This window comes from Apostichopus japonicus, chromosome 8 (assembly GCF_037975245.1).
Source record: "Apostichopus japonicus isolate 1M-3 chromosome 8, ASM3797524v1, whole genome shotgun sequence".
NCBI lineage: Eukaryota > Metazoa > Echinodermata > Holothuroidea > Aspidochirotida > Stichopodidae > Apostichopus > Apostichopus japonicus.
Genome location: NC_092568.1, coordinates 17,187,115 through 17,209,574, shown reverse-complemented (window position 1 = coordinate 17,209,574; position 22,460 = coordinate 17,187,115). Strand labels below are relative to the sequence as shown.

The 22,460-nt window shown below is 36.9% G+C and overlaps 1 protein-coding gene across 4 annotated transcripts in view; it reads right to left on the bottom strand.

The window, feature by feature from the left end:
* LOC139970792 (RNA polymerase II-associated protein 1-like) overlaps positions 1–22,460 on the bottom strand; it is a 102,454-nt gene that overhangs the window by 66,256 nt on the left and 13,738 nt on the right. For all 4 annotated transcript variants that reach the window (XR_011794215.1, XM_071976801.1, XM_071976803.1 and 1 more), the window contains exons 15-29: positions 21,359–21,456; positions 20,091–20,248; positions 19,527–19,718; positions 16,471–16,672; positions 16,042–16,151; positions 15,076–15,271; positions 14,552–14,701; positions 13,767–13,909; positions 11,504–11,698; positions 10,168–10,293; positions 6,982–7,145; positions 6,451–6,583; positions 4,116–4,281; positions 3,466–3,717; positions 2,846–3,017 (exon numbers count right to left, since the gene is read on the bottom strand). Coding sequence is in view for 3 of the 4 variants with exons in the window: in XM_071976801.1 (XP_071832902.1) it covers positions 2,895–3,017; positions 3,466–3,717; positions 4,116–4,281; positions 6,451–6,583; positions 6,982–7,145; positions 10,168–10,293; positions 11,504–11,698; positions 13,767–13,909; positions 14,552–14,701; positions 15,076–15,271; positions 16,042–16,151; positions 16,471–16,672; positions 19,527–19,718; positions 20,091–20,248; positions 21,359–21,456 (2,408 nt within the window). In the remaining variant the exon portion in view is untranslated. The remainder of the gene's footprint in view (positions 1–2,845; positions 3,018–3,465; positions 3,718–4,115; positions 4,282–6,450; positions 6,584–6,981; positions 7,146–10,167; positions 10,294–11,503; positions 11,699–13,766; positions 13,910–14,551; positions 14,702–15,075; positions 15,272–16,041; positions 16,152–16,470; positions 16,673–19,526; positions 19,719–20,090; positions 20,249–21,358; positions 21,457–22,460) is intronic.

The following is a 22,460-nucleotide window of genomic DNA, read 5'->3' as shown; positions in this document are numbered from 1 at the left end:
ACGAAACGGAAATGTAACTTAACTTTAACTAGGAAAGGCGATTGCCAGCTAGGTCATGAACTCAACACATGCCAATTTCTATGTATTCAAGATTTTGGGTGGAATTAGAAATATTGTAAACATGATCAACTCTTTGAAAGAAAACAAATTTAATACTGCTGGTTGTATTTGTAGCCTTTTTAGTTCCATCACCAGCCACCCAACATTCTTACACAGAGACGCTTTTAGTAAAGTTGCAATTGAGTAGCTTTACTGCATCAATACCTAGGGAGAGATGGGATGGGGAACAGGAGGGGAAGGAGTGAGGTTCAATTGTTGAGAAAGTCTGCTAATTTCTCAACTTCAAAACTTAGTCTAATAGGTATTCATCTAATAAGCATATAAGAATAAGGGCGGTAAAGTTGTCACAACTTTCAAATTGAATCATGACATTTATTGGATGAAAAGGACTTCTTTGATACAGAGTTCTTAGAAATCTTTGAACTGGTTTAAACTTGCATCGATCCTGTGTGATTAACACCTACATGTGCTTATAAAACATAAATAGCTACTTAAAATATTTAATTTGTGTATAGAAAACTCCTCAATACAGTAAGAATACAGATTTTTCTTTCGAAAAAGGATTACAAGATTATCATGGAAGCTTATTGTGGAAGCTATATGATAAATATATATATATATAAATATATATATATATATATATATATATATATATATATATTTATATATATATGTATGTCAGAGGATCCAACAGTCATCTACTTAAAAGTAAGAAATATCAACAGAAGAGAAGGTAAGGTCAATAATCAATGAAACCAAAAGAAAAAAAAGAATGATTATTTAAGTAGAAATGTTTATAATTGTCCTAAGTCATTAAAACTTAGCTGTATTCTACACATGCACTACATATTATTCACAGCAATAAGACATTTAGTACTCAATTAAACTGAACATAAAGTCAGGTCACTAAGTCAATCAGTTATTCGCTTCTTTATCAATGTCTCAGCCTTCACAAGGTTTTTTTGTTTCAACCAATCTTCATCAAGATTAGATAGCAATGCAGTAAACTGGCAGTAAGTTAACTGCAGTTTATGACTTGAGTTGCACATTTAATCAGACAACAGTGTCCAGCTTATGCCATCAATCAGCTGAGCGAGTGTCACACGCTGCTGATAACAGGATTGCTTTTACAAACTGACATAATGCACACACCAGCTGACCACAGACAACATGAACCCAGAACTGTCAAGAAGCAGTAAACCAATAACACTGGACACTGGATCGTAAAGTATAAAGTTGCATTTAATATACCAGCTTTATTCATGAGAAGCAGCGTCTAATATGACAAGCGCTTATGGTGAGCTGCACCTATCATGTTAATTAAAGTGGCACCTACTGTTATCCAAAGACCTACCAACATGTTTTTCACAAACATATGAAGGAGGAGGTTAGAGGAAAAATTTAGGAGCATTGGGGAAAAACTGGCAACTAATACAAAATAGCAATATATTGTAAAAATAGAAACCGGTCGAATTGGCTGGTGTGATTGCAGTGAGTGTATGGTGAGCTAGAACAATGGTGTTAAAATAGAAGTGGCCCAACCAATACACTGACCATACAGCAAGCTACATTACCAGTTATCAGTGGTCTTGTCAAAGAAAACAGCACCAAATACTACAAAAAGCCACATTGTGAGCTAAATTAAACTGTCTAGCAGCAACATTGACTATCAATCTGACCACTACAAGTCACAATTACCAGTAATTACTACTAATTACTACGATGAAAGTGACCATTTAATAAGCAACAACAAAGGCTATTTGAGAACAGATGATATGACACATACATGTAAAAGAAGACAGATTTATGCCACTTGTATATTGTAGACTTCATTTGGATCAAATACGGACATCTTCATTTCACACAGGGTTTGGATCAAATCTATAGTGTAAAAACAGTTTGACCCAGATTTAACTTGGAGATTTAAAAATTATAATTTGAAGACCAAAGATGTGATACTTAGTGGTGTAACATCACCATCTTTGGAAGAGCATGATGAGATATTAGTGATACAACATCACAATCATAATTGGTAGGGCCCTGACATGACATGGTGGTACAACATCACATTGTTGGTGAGATATGACATTATAATGGTGGTGCTGTATCACCATCATTGGTAGGGCACAAAATGATAGTGGTGGTGCACCAACACAATCACTGGTTGAGCTAGAAATGATACTAGTTGGCGATGTTATGATCATTGGTAGAGCATGACATGATATCAGTGGTGAAACAAAACCATCAATGGTGTATCACCATACACATACAACATTATATTGATGGTGCAGCATTATCCTAGGTCCAATTGCAAACCTAGTGGCGATCGTTCATTTGCCGTTGCAGGTCCCCGATTTTGGGATAAACTTCCAGGTGGAATTCAAGATGCAATAACAATTAAGCAGTTTAAACCCAAACTTAAAATTTCTATGTTCTAGATTTTCACTTTTTTTTGTACTTTTGTCTCGAATCCCTTGTTGGTACAGCCCATTAAGTAACGCTTGCTTGATAGCGCACTATATTAACTGTATAATAATAATAATTATCATAATAATTATGATAGTGGTTATAAGTGCACCACATGACCTTGATTGTGCTGCAGCATGCGTTTCGGTAGTGGAACACATACCATTAGTGTGGTACAACGTTATAATAGGTTTTTGTAGTCAAACATAACAGTAAGATTTCATAGCCAGTAAGCCTGACATCAATGAACATCCCATTATAAAATTGTTAATATAAAAAATGATATAAATATACACAAAGTATGTTTAAGGCGACTCACCATTCAGCCATCTTCCTATATGATGTTCCCAAGATGGATACTGGGAAGGTCATGTCGGTAGGATGTGTTTGAGAGTCATTCCTCTCTCTTCAGGTAACTCCTCATACATCTCAAATCCATCAGGCGCCGACGGGTTAAAGGATTTATAAAAGAGAAGATGATACCTCCAGGTCTGAAAGGAAGGAAGAAAATAAAGAGATATGATTGTGAGTATAAGAGATGAAAGGGCACAAGGAAAGGAAACCATTTCTTAACACATTCACTGCAGATTTTACATAGTATAAACTTCAAAACAGCCAGAGTTATGAATGTACTAAGTTTTGAAATTGTGGTCATGACAGGGCACTATAAAAACAGGCATTCATACTTTTGAGCATATCATGAACAAGTGGATACTTTTTCAGTCAAAAGATATCATTAGGAAATAGATTTGTTTTTTGGGTGGGGGGGGGAGAGGGGAGGGGGTTGCATGTCAATAGAACCTTCAGGCGTATCATCAGAAAACAGACATCATTTCACAAAATGAATATCATCACAAATTAAACCTTCACTTCACAAAATAAAGTTACAATAAGTGATACAGCAACGACGAAAACTCCACATAATACCCTCGACCATACCTTTCTTGGATTGGGTGAGGTCTGTACAACTTGAAGCTGTTTCGCGATAATCATTTTGAACTGACTGACTCGTTCAGATCTTTCTCCATCTTCATTAAAGAGGAAATGATTGAGGTGGTGTACGGCGATGAGATACATCAAGGGCGCCCTCTGCCTGATGACAGACGCCGATGCCAGAGCAGATAGATAAGCCCGAAGGAGAGCCAAGTCAGTCTCGTGTGGAACCAAGAGCGTTTCCATGGGGATGAGGCACTGCAGCAAAATGAATGTTTACAGAGAGTCAGCTTCTAAGTGTAAATATATGCTATGTGTGAATACTTGTCGAGTGCTTCGGTCTGCCTTATGGTCGAAATTAAAAATGGGTAACCATTAGCAACCATATGATTTTCTACAGGAGCTTCAAATGAGAGCATAGGACTTGAAGCAGTATAGAAGCAATATACCAACAAACAAACAACGCTGACAAAAAATTATTCTTGCAGAAAACATCCTACTTTATCTATTTATACAACAGTGTAACATGACTCCCCTGATCCTATCCCACCCCCCCACACCCCCCTCCACCCCACCCCACCCCCCACCGCTTCTCTCCAATGTTTATTCTTTTGCCAAACCAACAAAATGGGGAAAGGATGATATAGATGCCTCACCTCTGTGATAGGCAAGTTCAAGGCATGGAGAATTTCTGTTTTCTCCATCCACAAGGCCAACTTGTATCGTGGACCGAATCTCTGCTGCAGGGGTAACAGTGTGTAATTAGCGAATAAATGATCTCCAAACGACACAGCTTCGTACTGTGATAGGACCTCCATGTACCTATAGGGGACAGAATGACATTGAATGTTACATTCATGTGCTGCTTGAAGAAAGGTGTTGTACTTAGCATAAATGATGCTGATGAAGCCATCGAGGGTTTCTAGAAATGTATATATAATCTATGATGATCTGTGAAGTTAAAATATGATGAAACCTACTTCTGTGTTAGGCAGGAGGAAGGAATCACAAGCATACATAATATAAACATAAAATACATTGAAAACATATTTAGGGATGCTTACCTACAATGAGATTTCAAACAGTGACTTTGAGAATGGAAGATTTAGCTTTACTAGTGAATTTCTTTTACTATCCTTTGAATACAACATTTGAGAGACCTAAAGGTAGGCAATATTGATTGGTAGAAAAGCAATGTGATTAGAAAGAAGTCAACATAAGGTCACCATACGGAATGGAGGGGGTGGGTAGGGGATAGGAGGGTCAGTTAGTGGAAGGATTAAAGGGTAGGGGTTGTGTGTGCTGGTATATTACACAAAAGAGGATGTAGTGTTTGATAAAGTGATAGAATCTTCAGGACTTGAGGGGCTTCACTAAGGAATATCAGTACTTGACTGACTGCTGCATGTCAATCTATGCAACTGTCCACCTAACTGTGGTATAGTAATACTACTCCTAAATCTTACTTTTAAGTAATTAAAATTCATGAAAGAAGCACGGAACTACTTCTCATCCAATCTTTCTGTACATAATGTTATAAGATGAGTCGTCATAATTAACCCCCACATAGGTTTTGGTCAAATTATGCAAAACAAGGACAAAATTCGACAAGAGGTTGGGTCTATGTAAAACATGTAAGATAAGCCACAACCTTCCTGTGGGGATAATGATTGAAAAGATAATTTATCACAACCTTCATGTTGCACAATGAATGAGCACATCATACAACAGTGTTTACAGTTGTATTTATTGACTCCCTTTATCATATCTAAGTCCACACCGTGTTGTAAAATGACTTCAGCAAGCAAAATAAGCTAACCCTATTAAGTAATAATTTATCAGGATTGCTTGAGATAACATGTGACTCATCCTAGATAAAAGCTGGGAAGAAATGCCAGGTCAGGTGTCACTTTGGGAATACCCCCCACCTGACTAACTTGTGCAATCAGAATGAGTGGGCAATCATACTCAAGCATCTTCCCAGATTACATGAAAGGTGCGTTGCCGTGGTGACAGTCATAATTAAAAAACAATGTCACCTGGATATCCCAGACACATGAACCGTATGGGTTCCCACAGAGTAGAATCATTGCTAATTACCACATGTGTACCAAAAACGATTCAGCAATAACAAATGGTTTGGCAATGGTTGAGATGTATGTCAACAGCTGAACAGCTCTTATCAGAGCCAATAAAACAGTTCTCAGGTTGCAGGTCACATGACTGGGTTCAAAGATATCTTTTATCTGTTTTTCAAGATATCTTTTATCTGATAACGTTTATCATGATAAACGTTAAAAGGTTGCAAAATGATTAAGCTTTAAACAAGAGGTGCATCAGCAGGGGTAGAATAAAAGAACCAGCATAGTTAACACCCCACTTCCCCCCCCCCCCTCCTCGCCTCCTCTACCTTCCTCCAACTTATGAAAATGATTATAAATACATAAATACAGTAAAGTGGGAGCTGATAGGGTAAAGAACAGTTCTGTAGAGGGTTTCCAGGTGGTATTTCTGTGAGCTGGGAGCTGATAGGGTAAAGAGCAGTTATGTAGAGGCTTTCCAGGTGGTATTTCTGAGAGCTGGGAGCTGATCAGGTAAAGAGCAGTTATGTAGAGGCTTTCCAGGTGGTATTTCTGTGAGCTGGGAGCTGATAGGGTAAAGAGCAGTTGCAGATGTAGGATATCTTGGGAAGAGGGTAGCCTGGGAGGCAAGTATGGGTAGATACCAAAATTACTACCAACATAGCAGTCAATAAGAAAACATCGGTAGAAAGGAAGCAACACCCTGCTAAATTTTTTCACCATGTACCTCCTTTTATAGAGCAAGACTATGTTTGCAGATAATAGTTAGTATAAAGAACAAATTGGGGGCTGGATCCCTGGACACTGAAGCGTATACATAAGTATAAAAGAATGGAGCCATCAAAGAGTATATATATATATATAAGTAATATCTTCAGAGGGTAATAAAGGAGGTATGATAGATACTCACAGGTCATAGAATGATGACACCCCTGGGATGGAAATATCAAACCTGAGGCAAGAGAGATGCCCTGGCTGAGTGTAGATCTTTAGGAGAGCATGAAGCAGAGCGGATACGGTTGACTCCATGAAGAGGTCCGACGCTGCAAGTAAGAAAAGCATTAAAACCGAACAATCATCCAAGAGTTATTAACTATGATATCAGTCATTTATTAAAGATTTGGTATTTGGGGTGTGGCAGAGGGGGGTGGGGGAAGGAGGGGAGGGGTTGGAGGGGGAGGGGTTGGAGGGGGGTGGGGAGGACCAAATTTTCTTCTTGAATACTTTAAACAACTATGTTCAAACAGAAGAAAAAGGGACAGAGCATTCTTCCGAACAGTAACGATAAACGTCAGTTGGCATTACGAATGACACAATATTTTACTAGACCGAGTTCGTCATACAATTTTCAAAAAATTTGAGATGAATATCTCAAACTTTAACATAGTCTATCATAACAATCATCATTTTTACAGTGGTGAATTCGTTAGGGTAAACTCACATGTGAGGAATACACAATACAGCCTGGATATTCTTGCTGCTAACTCCACATTGGCTAGGACGGTAGGTCTCCACGCTTCCATCATCAGTATCCACTGCAGTGCACTCGTCATTCCCTTAACGATCTCTACTGGTATGGATTTGACAGTCTTACCAAGCATTTCACTGAGGACGAAAGAATACTAACGAATTAAATTGGCAACAAAAGTTACTAGAAAATGAACTTCAAACAGAAATTTCATGTAAGCAAGAAAAAATAGTTCTCTAAGTCCTTTTTTCCAGAGATGGTTTAATTCAGTAGTTTTAATATTTAAAATTCACAAAGTGACACCATTATTAAGTATACGGGAAAAGGCTAGGGAAAACTAGACTTTCAAAGATAGGCAAACCTTACGAATTGTATATGACATCTGTAATTAGCAGTCATCTTGGCATGCTAGAAATGATTAACTACATTAAATTCATTTCCAATTATTAATTTTTCTTTTTTTTTAGTACTTTCAATAAATTTAAATCAAGACCATAATACTAACTCTCCCAACACACCATTCCGATCCTCATGCCTTTTCTATTGTCAAAGAATTCTCATTTGTTTATATTCTGACTATACATTTCATCGTCTCCTGGAATCATGAAACCACAAATATTTCGTCAATGACCCTCTGAGAGTGAACTTCTAGACAAGTACATACCGGCAACCCCTGGAGGGAAACTCCCTCTACATTCTGATCTTATCATTGCATATTGTCCATCATACCTTGTTGATGACAACATGATGATGTCATATGTGTGCCAAAGCAAAGCAAAACATACTACTATTCCCAAGCTAAATTCCATCTTGGGGTTCAAATAACAAAAAAACAAAAAAAAAGATCTGACATGTTTTGAACTTTCTAACAGAATCACACATGATGCATTAATAGTTCGTTGACACATTCCTTTGTACTTTCTCCAAGGAATACGCCCACAACAGACAAGTTTATTTTTATGAGACTTAAGCTATCACTTCACAAATCAAGACAGAAGCCCCATGCAGAGGGATTTTTTTTTTCTTTTTTTCCTTTCAGCTATTTGGCTTATAAAAACACAAGCTTGGAATAATGTGTTAAACTTGACTAATGTAAACTGTCACATGTCAGGTGAAAACTGAAAGCGATGTAAGTCAGCCGTTAAATGAAATATTTTTCTTTCTTTTTTAATTTGAAATATGAATAAATTCTCCTACTGAGTGACCTGTCAGACTGGGTTCAATCTATGACTTGGTCCTCCCTAGGACACAGCCATAGTTACTGAATGATATCCATGACAACAGAAGTCTATGATAGCTTTTACTCAATGGTGGTAACATGAATTTCTCCCTCCCTGTACTCACAACAGTCATGGCTTTCTGAAAGTACTGCTTCAGGGATAATGTCATTATCATTTAAAATAAATATACCAACCTCTGACAAGAGCAGTAGAATGAAACCTCTTTGGATCAGAGACAACCCCTTTGAGAATCTGTTCAAAGCTTGTGGGACCCCACCCCCCCCACCCCCAGGAAAGTGATGTCAAATTATCAATTGAAGAACAGACCAGAGACCAGTGTCAAGACCAGTGACGGGCGCAGGATTTTCAAAGGTGGAGGGGCAAAATTGGAAATTTCCCCCAACTGAGTTAGGAAGGGGCATCAACCTTTATGAATGGGCTGTAGGTGGATCCCAAATTTGACAAATGAAGGATGTGGCTGTGGAGTTATTGACTGCAACTCTCATGTAGGGGAAGGGAAAGGGTCTGTAGGTCCTCACTCAGAAAAAAAACATTTTCGAGGTCAATTGGCGCATTCCGAAGCATATTTAGTCGACAAATTAGGTCTTAATGAAAAAATCCCCTGCATGAATGTTTTTCCCGAATGAAGATGGAGGGACCACGACCTGACCCCCCCCCTCCCCACCCTGTTTATGCATGCTACTGGTCAAGACTTTGTGTTATTGTTCTCAAGGCAGGATAGATAGCAGTTCAATCAAGATTGTTTGTTCAAAGATACAAGGGAAATATATAAATATACAGTCTGTATATAGCAAAAGGTGGTGGTGTGCAGAAAGCAAACCTGCTGACCAAAAAACACAAGATTTTTCACTAATTTGTCATGTGGGCTGCTAAGGTCTTAGGTTTGAGCACCCTACACATTACTCAATGTAGGTATAGTGAGATTTTGAGCCTCTCTAGGGCCCTTTGCTGCAACCCATGTTCCTCTCTGGCCATCGTAGAACATTTATCGAAAACCTGCGGTGCATAATTGTAATTAATACAACTGATGCAGTGGCGTTGTGTTTGCTGGACCTACTTACAGTAATGTGATTTGTAACATATTCAACAAACAACCATTCAGAAGTTTTCAAACTCCAAACAAAGCGTTCATAACTATTTTTCAACTAGGGTCAAGGCAGTTAACAGTACCTATTACAGAAGCAATCCTTTCCAAATTTAGCAATGACTACATAAATAATGTAACCCATAGTTACCGGTGAGTTGTAGCGATCATCAGTCCAGTATTAGTAAGAAATAACAAAAGGCACCTATCCTGACTTGAACTGAGAATTTATTAATTTTTCAGACTTTCAGATTTTTAAATACAGGTCCTGTGACAATTTAAGCCCACACAGTTAGAAGTCCTGTTTTCCAGGAATTCACACAAACATTGACTGAGGGATTTTATTTCCAAAACATCACATAGAGTAGAAAGTATGATTGAAACTTTCAATACTGATACATCATTCTACAGTTTTTTTTTTTACCTTCCTATCACTTCAATTTCCTTTCTTAATAACCACCCTCTGGCCCCTCTCTAACCTATATCTCCTTTCAAACCACACAATTATCCAGACTTTGTGACTATAACTTTCGCTACTATTGATCAAAATAAAAGCAGTCAAAAATCTGGAAATGTTTCAAAAACAGTGGAAATTGTATTTAGAGACTGTTATTGTGAATGATATGTATAACAATATCAGACATTTCCATCTGGAGAATTCCCCCGCATATTTTTCTAGCCTGTTTACCAGGAACTGTTTACCAAGTGGAAACCAGATGCCTATGCTAACACATCTCTCTGATCGCTCACAGCTGTTTGTCAAAACAGGATGTCAGAACAAAAAGAAAACAAAGCAAAACACAAAGAAATATAACAAGATCATGGGTCTCTTACACTTTCTGTTGTTCAGTAAATAACTGTAGCAGAGGCAGATACATCCAGTCCTGGGGCACCAAGGGCTCATTCATCTCTGAGAGGAAATGGGATTTCCTTAGGAAAGGTTGGTGTAGAGCTTCAGCCCTGATGAGAGACATTTAGAAAGGCTTTCAATTATTGTAATGTCTGCAAGCCATCAACCTATTACTCTTTAGATATTCTCATCAAACCAAACTTGGAAAAAAAAAATAAAAAATAAAAAACATGACACAATAATGGACTATGCTCCCATCTGCTGAAGGCATAAAAAAATGCAATACATATTCAACAGTGACAAGTTAAAGTTTACAAGTTGTTGACATCAAGTTCTGATTGCACTGTAACTAAATAAAGTCAATATAAGTGAAACCATAAACTGGTATCCACCTCCATCACATTGGAGGTATTCAAATAAAATAAATATAGCGGTAGGCCTATGATGCACCCGAAGGGGATCTTTATTGGCTCAAAGCTGGTGGTCCTATACACCAAACCTACAAGTCTCTCCGACAGTGTACATTTATGGTCATTCCTGTTTTAGTTTGCTACGATTTTCCGGAAAACCGACTTGCCGTTCAGACAACGGAAAAGACCTGAATAGCTGAAAAAAATCCTTAAAACATCATCTCATAGAACCTGGATTATTCAGCAAAACCTCTTTTAGACAGATCCCAGATTATCTGGATTATATATAAATATTTTCCATCATCATATGCTTCCTCTGGTTCTTACGTTATTATAAGCCTCTACTAGGGCTATGTATCCTCTACTAGAGTTATGTACCTCGTCTAGGGCTACGTATCCTCTAGTAGGGCTATGTATCCTCTAGTAGGGCTACGTATCCTTTATTAGAGCTATGTACCTCTACTAGAGCTATGTATTAAAATGGAAAAAAAGTTCCTCGTTACACAGAGGCATTTAGTGATCCTTCAAGTTCAGATACATTTTTACTTTCATTCTCAGAATATTCAAATATTCCAGCATTCTTCTGGCACAAGTTGACATTACAGCATATAATGGTACCAACTTCTGGCATAAGTAACATGACAGCATTTGCTGGTACTGAATATGCTTTGTACACATCAAAACATGCACATGAAAGACTCAAAGAATGTGTATGCAAGTGAGATATTGGATGGTGATGATCATTAGTCTAGATTCTTGGCGCAAATAAAAACTAAGCATTGGAAGCATAGCGTATCACAGAAATACAGACTACTGTAGTTCCAATGGAAGTAAAACAATTCTTGATTCATATTTCCAATATTTAAAACATTCGAAACATTTCCCCTTCACTGTCACTAAGACAACTTACCTTGACATCTCAAGTTTCTTCTTATCAGTGGCAATGTATAACATATACAGACGTCTGACTTCAGGAATGTTTCGATAGGCTTCAGAGAGTAACTGCCCCAGACTGGTGCCATCAGCAGATGGATCATCCACTGACTCACTCAGAGTAAGTTTCTCTGATAACTCAATTGCCATGGTTTCTGCTCCTTTACCTTCCCTGGATAGATAAATAATGGATTGATTATATCTTAAAATCTGTGTTAGGCAAATACTTTCGGATGATGATGCAGGGTTGCTATGAAATGAACCTAATACAAAGCTGAAGGTATCCATCTAATCGAGTATCTCTGATAGTGTGGTTGCCCTGAAATTTTCTCCTACCTTGTATGTAACATTGTAAAATCTCACTCCAATAAAAGGCTATGATTTGGGATGCAGCATCTTACCCAATATGTCACTGAAGTGCAACTGAAGGAGTTTTTTTTGTAAACTGAATTGCCAATGTACCTATTTCTTCAACTTTAATATATATATATATATTTGTGGTATCTTACTGCAGGGCAGATTGGTATACGCTATGCAAGATCTATCATGGGTTGCATGCCATGTACCTGCAAAATCACTGAAGGAATCAGTCATGGTAAGTATATATTATCTGGCTGGTGATTATATTGTATCATCTATCTTCCATTAAAGACTATGATTTGGGAATTACAGACCATGTACCTGATAAATCACTGAAGGAATCAGTCATGGTATTAAGTGTATATTATCTGGTTGGTGCTTACATTGTATCATGTTTCTTCCATGAAAGGCTTTGATTGGTGGATTACAGGCCATGAACCTAATAAATCACTGAAGGAATCAGTCATGGTCAGTATACATTTAATAACTGGCTGGTGCTTACATCTTTCTTCAATGAAAGGCTATGATTGGTAAGTGTGCATTATCTCCACTGGTCGTAGCCTAACCATTAACTAATCAACATATACATAACACTGGTGGCTTACAACCAAAATTCATATATTTGCACCAAAGTATTCTGCTGAAAGTTGATTTCTTATGATTTCTTCATGTGCACATTACAGATCACATACTTCACAAAGTGTAAACACTATCAAGAACTCATACATATATGTCACTTACATACACTCACACAACTTAATCTTAAACACTCACTTTATTGGCTGTATGTTTTGACTTTCTTTAATCTACATTGATATGAATTTGTGCCACTGAGGTCACCAGTGTATTTACATGACTGATGGAATCAGTCACATATTTGCTTTTCCACTTCCTTCCTATTCTTTCTCGACAAAATAACAGATTACATCTGTCTGACTTTATCTGATGTTGAATCACGAAACAAACTAAACACTAATGTATTAGACTGATGATTAACTTTGACATTTCAAAATATTTGTTGCAGGTAAATAAACACAGACTGAACCTGGACTTTGAAGTGAATTTAAATAAAGCACACTTTGTTGGTTTCCCTCTTGCTTCAGACTTCATATTTATCTTTCATGACCCAATATCAGCTATTATGTCGATAAAATGTCAATGACTTGTGATAAATAGCAAATGGTGCAAGCCCTACTATGACGACAATTGCAATTCTCACAACCAACACAAAAATATCGTAAATGACAAAGGTGAAGGCAGTTATGGAAATAGTCAGACTATTGTTAAATTATCGATATGTAAATTCAACAAATATCAACAAATTATGACTGTCATGCTAATGAATATGCAAATTAAGAACCTGTCTTAACCGACAACAAGCCAATCAGAGAACTCCATCTTTTGTCCATGTGGCTCTTGAGGAATGGGTGTGAATGATTGATTCTTTGATTTCATAGAGTTCTTATCTAACAGGAACCAAAACTGGTTGCATATTAGACAGCTACGCAAAGTGTTCTCCTTATTTTTCCCAGTTGGGTCTAATTTTTACTCAACTACCATCTGGTTCAACAATGATCATTTTTAAATTTGTACATCATATCTTTATTAAAGCTCTGTTAATCAATAACCGTGAAATGTATTTCTGCTATGAAGTTTAATACTAACCTAGTTTTTTATATGAAAGCCTAAAAGTGACAGTATGTGACAAACATAACCGCCATTCCCTACAAGTTGAATACAGAATCTATAAATTGACTTGCTCTAACCTAGTAAGTATAGCAGTAAACCAAAAAGCATCAGAACACAATATCCTGTTTGAAGGCACTTAAAAGTTCAAAACATGAATTTGAACGCTAAAGAGAGAGCTACAACAGACTAACCATAGTGAATCAGGATCAAAGATTAGATCACAAAGTACTTGGTGAGCATAATAGTAGTCTGCCACCTGTAGTCTGCTGAAGAGCTCTAAGGATGCACCATGGTAAAGAGTCAACATTTCATGGCTGGTATCAGAATGTTTGCTCTGGTGATTGAAAACAAGATGTAAAATATGTAAACATTAATCCATGAGGACAATTTCCGTAGCAACACTATTTATGTCATACACTTCCTTGCCATAGTAACAAGAAGAATAGAGAAACTGTAAAGAGGTGTTAAATGAATTGTTGAATCAGGTGATTTATGTTAGATGTCTGATGGTCTAAGACAAGAAAAGCCATGTTCATAGGCAATATTTCTATAGTGAGAATAATATAAGGAGCAATTCATTTGGAACTGTCATTAATACTGGATAAACATTTGTGAATGAGAGCTTGTATATAAGTCTCCCTTAAGTGGTAGAATTAATTATCGATCTACAGTCTATGCTAATTGATTAAATACTTTACATAGGAATTTTTCTTTGGGAATTTCTCACTTTTTTTGTTCTAAAAAATCTTCGGTTTGTTGATTGCTTTATCAAATTCTACTTGATGGAATTAGTACACTTTTTGACTAAAATTTCTTAATTCATTTATCACCCAAAACAAACAATTTTTTTGTTGTTGAAAAAGCAAAGAAGTGAGCAAGAAAGCCCCATGCTCTTTTCATTTTTTTATGATACAATTTTGCGAATTAATTTTGATTTATCCTTAACAGATATGATGACGATACAAAAAATACTCACAGCATATTGATAGGCCTTTAAGAGGTAATATACAGAGAGAAGCTGAAACCTGGTGAAGACCGCCCTCACTCCTTGGTAGTGTCTCTTATCCTTGTGACAGAAAGACTTAATACAATCGGTAACATGGGCACACTGTAGTATTGGAAGAAACTGAAAAGAAGAACAAAACATGAGAAGGAATGATGATAACAGAGATTATACATATATTTAATGGCACAAAGGTTGCACTGTGGCAGCTGAAATGTCCTCTTAAAACCCCTCTCCGTAACCTGCCCCAAACCTCTTCAACTAAAGCAAAATATACTTCCTTGTCATTCCATTTTCATTCCCACTGACAAGGTTTAGCTTTCAAAATGTCATCAATGTTCTTTTTTCTTCAGGCTTTTCAAATTTACAAGACAACTAAAATAGAGCTGAATGTTTTTAAGATATATGCCTGCAGCAATCATCCTCAATATCACTGAGTATTATGAAAAATACGTAAAACAGATCAAAAGGAACAACATGGAGAGCGATATTTTTACCTTAGATCCTATGCCTCGATGTACGCAGATAACGGAATGAACGAGACGGAAGAGAGCCAATAGAAAACAGTGACTTGAATTCTTCTGTACCGCTGGATGCATCAAGTCTTGGTTGTCAGGGTGACAGCCAAAATCTGGGAGTGACTGAATGAGTTGCAACTTTTCCCGCTCATCTCCCTCGAAGGCTGAATACTGCCTGGTTAAAGCAATAAATGGTATTTATTGTTTAATACAATCCTACAAAACTATTCTCAGTGGAGGAAAAAAAAAGTGAAATGGTTTAATCACACAGAGAATGAGTTTTATTTAGGATCAAAACTGGTAATATAAATAACAATCAAATAGTACAACATAGAAATTAGACATTACCAGGAGCCCTCCTTATAATACACAACTGTGAGAAAACATATAAAGGAGACAATATCAATAAGAAAAAGAGGGAGAGAGAAATTGCAAGAGGGCAGAAAAAAAAAACATCCTGCAAATTATACATAATTATTAATATAGTAGTGTTTATTGAAGGGTTTTCTTGAAGGAATATTAAGAAATTATGGCAAGTTAATTGAATATTATCAATACAAATGTATGCAACCATAGAACATCATTCGGTTTCGTTCACTTCATGTTTTTCTAGGTGAGTTATGCTGGATGAGCACAGTGGAACGACTGTAATCTCTTTTATATTTGTACAAGCTGCGATGACAATTCTAGATCAATGATTGGAGACAGATTTCAAGAGGCAAAGAAAGATAAAAACAACTAATGACCAAGACTTCAGAAATGATTCTTTTGACACTTTGAAACAAAGATGCGCATACTTTCTGTAAAAAATAAATGAAAAAAAAATGAGCATATGGATCTGAGATGTAAAAAAAAAATATTTAGATATGAAAACAGGGTTAAACAACATTCACATTTTGATTTGCAAAACGAAACAGTTAAAATAATCAGTCCAGAAAATCTTACCTGATTTGTGATAAGTACGACTGAAAGGAACGAGATGTCATGAATGGGATGATCACCTGATTGGTCAACTCTTCCACCTGACTTAAACAGTCGACAGGACTGTATGAGGGCTGAAAGAAAACAAGTAGGATCCCTCAAGCAAAATAATCAAGATATTAATATAGTAAAATGTTAATAGACCTGACTCAAACAGACATGAAATTTATTCATAACAACAGAAACACTTAGACATGTTATTCCTTTTTCAGCAAAAATTTTTCTCATTTATTCCATAACAGGGGGTTTCTTTTCAACAACCTTATTCTACTTCTTGTTTGGCAGTCTGTTGGTTCTCTCTATCATTGCAGTGTTATACCAGACCTTAAATAAATAATCCTCCCATTAGTACTGAATGTTGTTTTCCCTATTACACGTAGACGCATGTCTTACTTGCTTGATGGCATTCTCATAGTACGATGCCGTAAAGTTCAGTACGCTAGCAGACATCGCAAAGGCTTGTGGTGACACGGTGTCTGGGCTCTGGCTCATCTCTCCGAGCCAACGCTGTACACACAGCCTGAGGGGGTCGTGTAATCCAGTCACATGACCCCACTGCACCGCTGGAGGGTGTCGAACATCCTTGGAGGTGTCACTGAGGGGGTCAAGACACAAGAGTAAAGAATTGAAACAAACATATCAATTTGTTTTTGACATTTGGAGATGTCATAACAACCATCAATTGTGGCTGTCAGTTGTCACAGGAAAATATGAAACTAGAACAACTGTGTTTGTAAACAAATACGTGTAATTGTAGAGCGCGGTGAAGGTCAAAGTTAGTTGGTTGTTGAAATTCGATGAAGGGAACTTTGTTACTGCAACCCCTTTGAAGTTTTTTCGGTCACGGTGAAGCCAGTTAGACCAAAGCTATGCTATATTGTGTAATGTTTATAAACAGTACTCTAGCTATAGCGTGCACCTGCAATATTTAAAGAAGAAATGATGACTAACACCATCACAGATTAACCGGACAACCAAGCTGTTTCGGATGTGACAGAGAATATAATGCCATGCCATTACGGGCAAGCACACTACAATAACAACGTAACAAGTGCCTATGTTGCAAGAGCTGAATTAGTACAGATAACGCTGAGTCGTTGCGGATAAATATGATGAACATTTGCTGCTTGCACCATTTTTGCAGGATGTTGTTAACTCAAATGCATTCAAATGTTACATGTATTGTTTAATTTGAGAATAACGAACCAAAGTAGAGCATTTTACGTATTGTTATGAAGATGTTTGCTACTCAAGGAGATCTATTTTCTTTCCGTGTGCAGAATTAACTGTTCGCCGCCACAACTCCTTGCAAATCTGGGTCTGGATTTTTTCCTGCGTAGCCAGCCTGTGAAGTTGAGATTGCTATGAAGAGTGTATGTTCAGCCATGCAGATGATGGAGCCGGCTAGTAATCCCAATATTGTAGCGTGAAAACGGTACAAATAACAAATTGACTATATAAAAATATAAACATGGTATGATGCTGAATCTGTCGTGGAATGCCAAAAGTATTTCTTACACATTTCAGTGGTAAGAGTGCAAAAGTTCTGTGCCTTTAATACAACCAGCAACCTTGCTGAGAGAAAGCAATCACCAGGAATTGGCCCAATTATAGAGTTGGAAGCTCAGTTGGAATGACAGAGAGCTTGTTTAACAACAGGTTCAGGATTAAAATTCTACTCCTGTGCTCTCTCTCTCGCAGAAATATGTAATATAAGTTTACAGTTTACATATTTGTTTAAAGTAACTTGAAATTATATGAAACATAAAGGTAATTAATCCTCCTCCACCAAGGTCACTGGATATATTTTTTCATTTCCACCTCTTTGCTCTATCTTGCATAAACGTATAACCGAAGAAAACTTTTTTGCAGATGCTAAAGTAATCTGATCTTATATGAAACATAGAAATAACTTTCCTCCACAAAAGAAAAATTGAGCCCAGGACAGTTTTGCACTTCATTTCCCCCAAATCTTTCCTTTTCCTTCTCTTCTGTAAATCTTTCATCTCAGGTAAAAGTCACATTCATACTGTACTCACTTAGCTTAACCAGGAAAACAAAAGCAATGAAAGATGGCTTCCCCCTCCCCCTCCCCTCCACCCCCCCTCAAACAAAAAATAAAAAGGAAAATGTATCATGAAATCATCGAGCCCTTTTTGGATCTACATCACATGTTAATGCTAAATGTGTGTCCTTCCATCTCTTTATACCATTTACAACCTTCAAAGTTTTCATTTATCGCTCTCAGTTTGAAGTATGTAAAACATCAGATCATTCAAATATTTTCCGATTGATAAGAGCGGTTAATGGTGAACACACTGATGCCCGTTTCAATGACTTTGAGTCAGACAAATATTAAAGAAAAAATAAACCCTTGTATAATCTGTGACTCATGGCAGCTGTCTTTAAAAACCTTACATTTTATATCTTAGTTTGTTTGCATACACTTCAAGGTAAATCGGAAGGGTTTTCCCCTAAAATAGAAATAGTTAATAATCCATGAGTTCAACATGTTGGTGAGATAAATCATAAAGTAAACATTTAAGTTTATACTGCATAACTAGTCATTTAGATTAGGAATCTGCCTAAATGATTTGCATGAGCCACGCAATGTTTACTTTGGGTTAAAGATTAATTATTAAATTGATTATCTTATCAGCCGTGATGGAAGACACTGAGGTTCTGTTTTCATAGACAGGAAATTAAAGTGGCTGATTGTAGGTAATCAATAAAACAACATAACTACGGTCCCTCCCCCCCCCCCCCCCCCAATAAAAGCAGCTGTTTTTTGTTGATTTAGTACAAAGTCACCTGATCTACTCCCTCCAGTAAAAGAATCTATAGTGTGTGTGACCTCACACAGGATTCAGAACTGAGGTAAGCAGAGCATGCCTATAGTCTAATGCTAACCTGTTTTGCTGAAGGGACACAGCAGCTCCAGCCACCTGATCTATTCCCTCCAGTAAAAGAATACAAAGTGTCTCTGACCTCACACAGGAATCAGAACTGATGTAAGCAGAGCATACCATAGTCTAAACCTAACCTAGTCTGGTGAAGGGACACAGCAGCTCCAGCCACCTGATCTATTCCCTCAATCCAGTAAAAGAATACAAAGTGTCTCTGACCTCACACAGGAATCAGAACTGATGTAAGCAGAGCATGCCTATAGTCTAAAGCTAACCTGTTTTGCTGAAGGGACACAGCAGCTCCAGCCACCTGAACTACTCCCTCCAGTAAAAGAATACAAAGTGTCTCTGACCTCACACAGGAGTCAGTACTGATGTAAGCAGAGCATGCCTATAGTCTAAAGCTAACCTGTTTTGGTGAAGGGACACAGCTGCTCCATCCACCTAAACTACTCCCTCCAGTAAAAGAATACATGGTGTCTGTGACCTCACACAGGATTCAGTACTGATGTAAGCAGAGCATGCCTATAGTCTAACGCTAACCTGTTTTGGTGAAGGGACGCAGCAGCTCCAGCCACCTGAACTACTCCCTCCAGTAAAAGAATAAGCGTCCCTGATCTCCGTAGCTGTAATCTGTGAACAGTTTCGTCACCAGCAGTGGTGGTCGCCGGTAGAGGGAGCACGGACAGTCTTTGGAACAGCTGCAGGTGTTGTACTAATATTGGATACAATTCACTGTGAGGGAGGAACATTATACAGTAAAGGAGTAAACCAGCTGTCATCAATTATAACAAACACTTAAAAACTTATGACAATTTATGACAAATTTCACAATTTTTTTGTTAACTATATGTTTTTTCCCCCCCCCCCCCCTATTAATTCCTGATATTAAGTAGAGTATTAAAAATACCAAACAGTTATACCTATCTGATTCTGTGAGAGTAAGTCATAAAAATATATCGTATTGAAAGGTGTCGAGTGTAGCAAAGAATGGAAACTTCACAATTATTATTTTTTGAAATTCATGCTTTATTATAAGATTATAATCAAGATTGCACGTAATATGAACTAGACTGACGGAATCCCCCATACTGTATCATAAGTTACCTGTACATTTCTGTAAGCTGCCCATATTCTACACAGGTATGCCATAGCCTGATGGCCTCCATGCTGATATGAAATGCGCTAGCTATGTCCAGACTCATATCCGAAGGTTCCTCAGAGAGGTACCGCAGTAAAAGTGGCTGAAGTCTAAACTGAGCAATCTACGGAGGAAAACAATTACAAACCAGAGGTAATTGCAACGACCACTGGTGGAAAGTTTACAACACTGTAATGAGATTACAAAATAAATTTGCAACTTTGATCCATATTGCCTTCTTGTTTTGGACTTGATTTCTATAACAAGAGTTGGTGATAAAACCTCCCATCTCTGCCCCCATCCCCCACCCCCACTACAATGGAAATGTGAGTGCTCATGGACAAGATTTTCTTATCAAACAGTATAATGCTTCAAAATTCCAAAAAGAGAAAAATTATTTACTTAGGACTAAGCAGAAGATTGGGATACAGAAAGGTAAAACACCAATCAATCTTCTGATATGTTACATTTCATTATGTAGCTTTGAGTCATATAGATTTTGACATCAAATGCTTAATATTTGGAAGTTAGTGGTGTGAGCAGTTTACCACATATTGAAGGATGAGGTTAGGCATAACATTAAGTTTGTTATGTTATAGCCTGTTAAAAGCTACTGCTGGACTGAATGCAGTGTCTTTTACACCGCTTTCAGTCCAGGTTGTATTTCTATACCACTTTTTGGCATTTGACAATGTTTGACAACAAATGATCCTTTTAACAGCTGAAGTTTATCAATTAAAGTGGCTACACAAGTTAATCCAACAAACAGACCATTTGGTCAGTTCCTCAGGGGCAGTACAAAAGCCCAATAGTAAAAATATAACACTTTTAGAGCCTCAAATAAATTCTTCACAATGCATTACTAATTTGTCAAGGACAAATGGTGTCAAAGGTCATCCAAGGGTTTGCTTCGTATGAAGTTAGAAGAACATGTTTTGGATTGAGTCGTTAAATCTAATAGAACAACGGATCAATGGTAACATTTGGAAATGTACTAGGAAGGCGACATCTCATCAACTTAGCCTTAAAGGAGCACTCGGAAAGACTTTTGAATTTGTGAATACATTATTGGATTAATGCAGTTAATCTCTAAATATGAACAGAGTCATGGACATCATTGTTCGTAACATTTGCATTTCTGTTCAACATCATCCCTCACGTTTCACCATGAGATAAATACTTAAGAAAGAATATAAAATTGTCCAAATACTTTAAAACTAGAATAGTAACTAACCAAAGACGCAGCTCTATTTCTTCCTGTTGCACAGAGAACACGCAGCAGTTTGAGAGCAGAGACCACCGGATACCCATAAACATCCGCAACTTGTGCTCCTGTAAGACAGAAACCATTAAAGCAACACAATAAAGGAAACATGAAAAGGAAGGATAAAAATTCTTTTAGCAACAAAATAATAATCGAAAAATTCAAAAGCTCTTTCAAGGCATAATTTCAGCTTGGTATATTTGTATCTTAATTTCCAGCTTCTCTTTCAAGTTCATTTATTATATTAAATTTATTTTATGTTATTAAATAAAATTATATTACCTACCCTCTGCAACAAATTCATTCATGGTTTAGAAATTTTAAGAAAAAAAACAACTTGTATACCATTTTGCTATGCTACCCCTATCAAAAAATAAATCTTTTAAAGCTAGAAGTTATTTGATCCATGATGGGCCACATCTTTTGGATTGAACTTTTGGATTGACAAAAGACATGAAAGTGGGCTACAATGCAGTTGACTTTAAGCTTGTATACAGATTACATATGTGGGTGATTAGAATTGTGGGGTTCGGTTTAATGGACATGGCAACCAATTGAAAACAGTATATTATATTTCATACAAGGCAAAAGAGATCTAAGGGAGCTGGGGAAATGCTACCTGCTGCAAACATATAAATTTCATGAAGAAAGCAGAAAACCCTTAAAAACAGAAATTTTCTGGTGTTTTTTAATAGAAATTGTCGAGAGAATATTATCGAGTGATTGATCACTATTGCTGTATAAGTCACTCATATTTAGAGATGTAACTAGTGACATTTTGGATGTCTGTGTTATACTTTCAATCAGCAAGACATCTCCTGTATTTTCATACTTTTTAAAAAATAATAGAAGCAAATGTGCTTGTTCAGAATGAAGTCTTATTATGTTAAAAAATTTGAAGATCTTTTTAAAGCTTCAACAGTTACATTTACTTGATTCTGTGTGTAAATGAAAACCTATGAAATGTTGGAAAATTGCTTCCCCTTATAAATAAATGGAATAACCCATACCCTGTCACTTGTACAGATCTAACATATGACATGATTGGTGAATTATTCATAGTTTAAACAGA